Source organism: Benincasa hispida, chromosome 9 (assembly GCF_009727055.1).
Source record: "Benincasa hispida cultivar B227 chromosome 9, ASM972705v1, whole genome shotgun sequence".
NCBI classification, from domain to species: domain Eukaryota; kingdom Viridiplantae; phylum Streptophyta; class Magnoliopsida; order Cucurbitales; family Cucurbitaceae; genus Benincasa; species Benincasa hispida.
Genome location: NC_052357.1, coordinates 46,516,401 through 46,524,050, shown reverse-complemented (window position 1 = coordinate 46,524,050; position 7,650 = coordinate 46,516,401). Strand labels below are relative to the sequence as shown.

The window sequence follows — 7,650 nt, the reverse complement described above, 5'->3', positions numbered from 1 at the left end:
TGACACGTCCAGACATTGCCAATGCGGTCCATGTTGTCAGTCAATTCATGTCTGCTCCACGCACTATTCATTTCACTGTTGTACTTCGTATTCTGCGTTATGTTAAAGGTACCCAAGGACATGGTCTTTAGTTCTCTTCTCAATCCTCCTTCATTCTCTCCAACTATACTGATGTTGACTAGGCGAATGATTCTACTGATAGACAATTTACCACAGGTTACTGTGTTTTATTTGGGTGATTCTCTCATCTCCTAACGGAGTAAGAAACAAACTATTGTTTCTTGTTCCAACACAAAATTAGAATATCGTGCGCTTGCTTATACTACTTTAGAAGTCTTATGGCTTTGTTGGCTTCTGGTTGACATGGAGGCTCCTCAAGCCTTTGCTACTATTCTTCATTGTGACAATCGTCGTGCTATTCAGATTGCTCATAATGATGTTTTCCATGAACGGACAAACCACATCGAGACTGACCGCCATTTTGCTCGTCATCATCTTCAAAGTTCCACCCTGCACCTTCAAGTCATATCTACGATCGAGCAACAGGTTGACATCTTTACTAAAGCACTCCCCCCTATATGCTTCAGTCAACTATCTGGAAAACTCAAGTTGGTCTCTACTCTACCGCCTTGAGTTTGAGGGAGGATGTTAATAATTTTAAGTTTGTTAGTATGGTTAAGTTGCTACGTATTTGTAGACTAGATTTTGTGGGGTGTTGAGGTTTTCATATATCTATTCTTGGGTATTCTTTCGTATATAAATACTCCTTATATTTACCTATCATGTACCCTGAAATACAGAAATAAAAGAATACATATTTTCACATGTCCCAGTATCACACAAATTACATGGACAAAAATGATATTTTAACCCAATTGATATTATAATTTTACAAATAATGGAGAAAATTTTCCGTTTTAAAGAAATACATGGTCGAAAACAAACATCGGTAACTATTAGTAAGTTTGTTTTAGTAGTAATCTCTCACTCCATTTCTCTCTTCTTTTTTCCTAACCTATTTGGAATCAAACTGATTTGAAGAACTAAAATGACTTATTGGTTTCCTTGATATTATATGGTAGAAGATGAGTCTTTTTGATAATTGAAGTTCTTCCTCTTCTTTAAATCATCCATTCTACTTTGAATATTCATACTTTTCAGGTTGTGAATTTCCATGAAATAAGAACAGTTCCCAAAGTTTCTCAATTAATTATTTATGGTTGTAAATCAAGCCTAATATATTTAAAATAATTGCATTCTCTGGTAAAATTTGTTATTTTCAATTTTAACGTTGGTTTTTCTAGATTTTACAAAGGGTATTTTCGTCTATATATTTCTTATACGATCTCTTCCGAAAAGAAATCCTTTCGCCTTTTTTCAAAAAAAAAAAAAAAAAAAAAAGGAAAAATTAAATGATCATTTGTCTTGTTTCCCATTAATCTATAGTGTGAAAGATAACAAATATATTAGTGATTAGTTGCTTAAATATTTGAAATGATAACTATTCATTTTAGTTTTAATTTGTTAAAATAATCTTATTAAAGAGGAATAGGAGATGGAAAAGAAAATAAGGGACAAAAACGAAGAGAAAATTTATAGGATAAAATTAAGTTTGATCAAAATATCCAAATATCTAATTAAATGGCTCTATTAGTTTGTACTCCATCAAATTATCAAATTAGTTCTCTCAATATATATAGATGCAATTATATGCAATTAATCAATGGTCAAATAGCACCATTTTTCGATTTGTGCATACCATCCTTACGCATGAGTCATGCTAATCTTCTTTATTACATGGTGTTACATCAAACACTGTTGACTAAATTTCAAAATAATTTTTTTTTAAGAAAAAAAAACTTGCATTTCTAGTTTTTCAAATTTTAGTAGAGTTTCAAAAAGAATATTACAACTTGCTGCAAAAAATAATTAAAAAGTTTATCTAGAAGATTCTTGGAAATAGACCAACTCTTCAAAATAACAAATTTTATTTTTTTAAAAAAAAAAAAAACCCAAAGAAAAAATCAAATTTTGAATCGTAAAAGTTAAACAGAGTACCAGATTTTGAATAAGCAGATTTAGACGTCAATCATATGTTAAACTATATTTTACAAACAAGTTTGGAATAATCACATCTTCAAGATATGATTAAATGGGGAGAAAGAAACAATCTGAAAAGATTTATGAAAAAAGCAGAAACAAAACTGAAACACAATGCCCCAACACTAACACTGTGGAAATGAATCTTCAAAAACGCCCTTAAACAAACAGAGCCTCAGCAAGCCTTTTTCCACATATAGGCAGCAGCACACAAAAGAAAGCAAAGTAAAGAGAAGGATAAACTTTTACTACATAAAAACATATATATATATATATATATATATATATATTTAACAAACTAGTGAGTACATAACATAATTTTACTTTACCCATCATCTGTAGTGTATGATGGATGTTAGAAACTCTCAGGGTCACTCTATCCTAAATACCAAGTCAGACAAATGGAAACCCAAGGACTTGGCAGGCAATTGCAAAATAAACTCTGCCACAAGCCCCCATCTTACTTCATCTTACTTCCCCAAGTTCACACCTTTACCTTACCATAAGATCCAAAAGTAAAATATTATCATTACTGATTACAACATTAAGAGAGGGAAGGGTGAAAAAAACCAGACTTTTCCAAACACTGCCCCGATATGTAAGTCGCTAACACCGTTCGATCTGCAACTGCAATCAAGGATCAGAACTCATTAGTTTGTGCTGGCCAATCCATTCTTCGATGCTTTTTGAAAAAGAAAAAGAAGAAGAAACAAATTCTCCAACCAAAGGTAAAGTAAGTATGCAGCACAGCTGGCACTGCTGGAAAAAGCAGTCAGAAAGAAGCTAATCCTTAGGTTCTTTTTTTGAAAAGGGAAAAAGAAAACAACACTCAATTGAAATTCAAATAACCATGGGCCCATTTGATAACAATTTTAGTTTTAGTTATCAGTTTCTGAAATTGGGCTTATTTTCTCACAATTACTTTACTAAGACTTTATCCAAATTCCAAAAACAAAAACAAATTTTGAAAAACTACTTTTAATTTTTAAAACTTGACTTGGATTTGAAAATATTTCTAGAAGTAGATAACAAAATAATATGTGGGAACAGCATTTAGAAGCTTAATTTATAAACTAAAAAAAAAAAATTAAATTTTAAAAAAAAACCCAAATTGTTACAATACGGGGCCTTAAAGGGTGAAAAGCTATGATTGCACAAATTAAAGCTTCTTTGGCTGTCTTCATTTATGGATAATCAAATAAGGTATCTATGAACTCAAAAAGAAAACTCTGTACAAGAATACATTCAGGAGTAGCAGTAATTACTATATTTCTTTATATTTTAAAGTTTCAGATTTGTTCTGTGGAGACCAATATATATAAGAGACTCCAAAACCCTAATTTTTAACTTGGCTTTCTATTTCTAATTGAATTTCCAAGCCCTATTTTAATACCATAGGTGAATTACATGCGTTTTGATCCTTTCCAGATGAAACAGTGAGAATCAAAATAATCAGTTTCTAGCAGATATTTTTCATTTCAGGGCTTCGGTTTCCAGTTTAGAGTCCTAGGTGAATTTCTATGGGGGTAGCAATCAATTCTAAAGTTCTTCCCTTCCATTTTCCCTTTATCCTGCCATCTTTCCTAGCAACCAATATGAGAACAGAATCCGATAGAAGGTTCCTACAGATCACAGTCATAAAACTAAGAAAAATCCTGAAAACTCTCATATATTTAATCCCAAGAAGTTATCAATAATTTTCAAAGGGCTGTCCTGCATGCTGCATCATAAAAATTCAACAAGGACAAGTGATAACAGGCTAATCAATTAGCAGCCTCCAACAATAGAAGACATTTCAATCGATCAAATAGTATGCTTTTGGAAAATGTGCATGATGATGAAGTCAACAAGGAGGTTAAATTGCACCAGTGGGCAGATACAAAGTTGCCCATCAAATCAAACATCAGTTTTAATAATATAAGAAAGTTAGAATGCACTAACCATCCTAGAAGATTAGCTATCATGATCTCCTAAATATATGGTGGCGGCCTAAAACTTCTGGGATTCCCAGTGCAGAAATGCTTTCACAACCAAACAGTTCTCGAAGTTTTCCATCGCACAAGACCGCCATCGGGTTCAGAGGGTCCTGTTTTTAAGATCCCAAAACATGTGAGTACAAGACCGTTTCAATGTAAGTGAATGATAATGGGGAAAAAAAAGTTGTTATGAGAACAACACCCCATGATTAGTATGCATAATTTTTCAAAGAAATGATCTCTCAAGTTGAAAAGATGGTATTAAAGTTCAAAAAGTATGATGGAAATTCATGGAAAGTGTTTTTCATATTACGATGGATAGACTAAATACTTAGTGAATACGCATGCAACAAAGTGAAAGTTTCCAGAGTTTATTTTGTCAACCTCAAGATGATTCACTTTTATGTATTCCCATATGCGTCTCAGAACCTCTGATTGGAGCATCTCCCTTCCGTCGACACCAAAAAAATTTGCTAGAGCTTCAGATATAATCACAGAAGGACATATACTGGGTTCTGCACCTTTTACACCAACTGCAGATTCATTCTCCACTCGAGCCTTCTTAGAACTTGATGGTTCTGACAGGATTATGAAATAAACTATTGATTTCTTCCATAATTAGGGGGATGGGGAAGCATCAAACTGGATACTTACTAGTAGGTTCGAGAGGAATGATGTGTTTGGCTAGCAACTTATTCATTTTGAACATGTCAGTGCAGTCTGTTTCAAATACCAACCGCAACTCATCATTGCATATTATTTTCCTCTTGTTACTTGGATCCTGTAGGTTGTTTTTTCTGATGTACGCCCATAGCTGTTTCACTATCTGAACCAAATACAGAACCATCATATGAACCTCATAAGTACTAAAATTGAGAATCAAACAATTATTAAATAAGAAAGAGATAGAAACCTCAGTTCTTGGCAATTCTGGTTGGCCAACAATAGCCTGAAGTTCAGGAGAAACACCACAAAGCTTGTTTAGACCCCCCGGGCCTCCTCTTCTCTTAGTTTTGGTTTGAGTACTGCTTTCAAGTTGTAAAGGTAAGATTTTATCAGTCAAAACATATATGATATATCTTTGGGTTCTAAGAACTAGAGAACATATATTATTTTAATCTGTGAATAAAACAGTAAATGATATATTTCACCCTTCCATTGAAAGAAAACTAATAGAGAGATTCTGCTCCATAGCACTATAGAACACAACAAAATGTTTCATAATTATGGCTACCAGCTGATAAATAGATTCGACCAGATTACAAGCTCTAAGTATCATTACTAGACTGCACAATAAAAGTAAGCCCAAACTGGTAAAGAGCTAGCCGTTCACTTTCAAAAGTGTGCTGAAAGGTCAAAGTTACAGTGATATTTATAGAAAAATGAATATACATGATAAAGACTTCTCATATGTAGATGCCATATATCAATATCTATTTCCAGTAAACTAGGGTAGCTTCCATCTCTCATCTAATTAACTTCCTACCTATCCACTTCCGTGCTGATGCACAAATCCAAACTTCCAAATTCCCAAGAAATTTATTTTCCATATATGGTGTATGGCTGTGCTGATCAGACTAGCAACAAGAATGCAAAAATAATACGATTTAAAGAAAACAAACAGAAAATAAATGAAAACTCAACATGCTCGTAATAGATATCTATGCGCACACATTTGACAAGGCATCAGTAAGAGGAAATTTACTTTTCCAACAGCTATGACAAAAGCAGAAAGTCACATTGTGACCAGAAATCCTGAGTAAATTTTTGAACCCAGAGAAAAAAGCAGAAGCTAGCCAACATTCAATGGAAAATTAACAATATTTAAACGTCGAGTAACACTAAGCCCAACCCAACTGCCACTAATTAGTGAACTACACACTCCAAAACCCTCTCAATAGAGTCCACAACAAATAAAGAAACAACTTCACTGCCTTTTCGGCCCTAATTCTGAACTAATGAAGTAACCATTGCAAAAAGGAAAAGGTATAAACAAAGAAATCGAGAAGCCCTTCCACCAATACAGTAGAATTGCACCTAAAACAGAACGAAATCAACTTCACTCCAGAACTGAAACAGATTTGCACAAACATACACACCCAAAACGAACAACAAGTATATCAAGGGAGGGAACCAAAAAAAAAAAAAAAAAAAAAAACCCAAAATTGAAAAAACTAAAAGAACCCCACCTTTCCTTTGGCGGGTCAGAACCCGGAACAGTGGGAGAGACGGCGGATTCCGCCTTGGCCGGCGGAAGCTGAGCAGTGAAAGTGTGAAAAGCAGAGGAAGTAGGGGAAGGCGCAGATTGGAAATTAGGGCTTTGATGAAGGGCAAAGAGGTCTTTCTGCGAAGAGGGTAGTTGTTGATGGTGGTGATGATGATACGGATGGGGTTGTTGAGGATGAGAACGAAGGATAAATTGGATCTGGGCATGAATGAAATCGACCTTATGAGAGAGGTCAAGGCCAAGCTTGGTCTGCAACTCCTGAACGACAGCGTTTAAGGAAGAAAGAGGGTTAGGGTTTGTAGCAGAAGCAGAGTCGCGAAGAAGACATTGTATAGCTTGAGAAAGCTCTTGGTCTGTAACCATTTTAGCTTCTTGTAGCTCTCAAAATTGCTTCATATATTAACGGAAATTAACGGTCCTTCTCTCTCTCTCTCTCTCTCAAGAACTCTCTCTCTGTCTCTCTCTGCTTCTCTTTCTCTCTCCCTTTATGTCTCTGCTTCTTCCTTTCTCTCTCTTTTCTGTGAGAGTGGAAAGACAAAATGACAAAGCGGTCCATTTGTTAAGAAAAAAATTTTGTGAGTACACCGCACAAGGGTGGGTGGTGTGGTGTGGGCGAGGTAACAGACCAATCATTTTTTGCCACGTTGGTTGTCTCCTCTTGACTAGGGCTTTCACTACCAATTTGTTTGGGGGGTTTTTGTTTATTGTATTGTATTCATGTATCCAATGTGTCTTGTCTTGTCTTGTCTTATCCTATGTGTATTTTAATGTTTGAATTTTGTGTTCATATTTCAAAGGTTTTGGAATTTATTAACTTTTTGAACACTATACTTTGAAATTATGATGGGTGTCTCATTTTGAGTTTGAAAATATCTAACAATTTTATGACTTTCACTTTCATATTTGTTGATGTCAAATTTTAGATAGAGAGAATACATCTGATCTTCACGTGATGACAACGGTGAATTTATAAAAACAGAGAAGAATGGGATCTGTAAAAGACAAAATATTTGTCACATATACTATGATTCTTAAGTCAAAGAGTGTAAGAGTGTGAAACTAGAAAGTTTGAGAGTAGGATCAAGGTTACGATTTTTTAGTTTTTCCCTTCTTATTTATAAAGTTTTTCCATCAAACCTAGCCCTCCCGTTCCTCACTTGAGATTGGGCTCATAACATCTCTCCTTTCGTCCTCGACCTTGACATTTTGTCTCGAAATGTTAAATTTACCTTTTGGTCCAAATTAGCCCATAATAATATTTAAGAGAGCATTTGGGGCAAAAAGTGAAGTTGTTTAATTGTGAGAACCATAGAGTAAGGAATTAATAAATCATGGAATTGATGCATT

The 7,650-nt window shown here is 34.4% G+C and overlaps 1 protein-coding gene across 3 annotated transcripts; it reads right to left on the bottom strand.

Annotated features, from left to right (window-relative positions):
- Window positions 1–2,343: 2,343 nt before the first annotated feature.
- LOC120087296 lies at window positions 2,344–6,839 on the bottom strand. 3 transcript variants are annotated; one of them, XM_039044245.1, is made up of 6 exons: window positions 6,266–6,839; window positions 4,990–5,104; window positions 4,731–4,902; window positions 4,461–4,654; window positions 4,042–4,186; window positions 2,344–2,721 (listed from the first exon to the last, which is right to left on the bottom strand). In XM_039044245.1, the coding sequence occupies exons 1-5, from the start codon at window positions 6,664–6,666 to the stop codon at window positions 4,061–4,063; spliced, it is 1,008 nt and encodes a 335-aa protein (XP_038900173.1). In that variant the 5' UTR covers window positions 6,667–6,839; the 3' UTR covers window positions 2,344–2,721; window positions 4,042–4,060. The 3 variants fall into 3 exon arrangements, with proteins under 3 accessions (XP_038900173.1, XP_038900172.1, XP_038900174.1); XM_039044244.1 differs by having other exon boundaries at window positions 2,418–2,727; window positions 6,266–6,838; XM_039044246.1 differs by having other exon boundaries at window positions 2,418–2,727; window positions 4,990–5,101; window positions 6,266–6,838.
- Between the last annotated feature and the right edge of the window lie 811 nt (window positions 6,840–7,650).

Bases quoted from the DNA above. Each gene is read 5' to 3' on its own strand.
- LOC120087296 (XM_039044245.1), bottom strand. From the start codon at position 6,666: ATGGTTACAGACCAAGAGCTTTCTCAAGCTATACAATGTCTTCTTCGC. The intron at 5,105-6,265 runs GTGGGGTTCTTT...ACAACTTGAAAG, and splicing joins TCTGACCCGCCAAAGGAAAG to CAGTACTCAAACCAAAACTA. The intron at 4,187-4,460 runs GTTGACAAAATA...TCTTAAAAACAG, and splicing joins TAAAAGTGAATCATCTTGAG to GACCCTCTGAACCCGATGGC.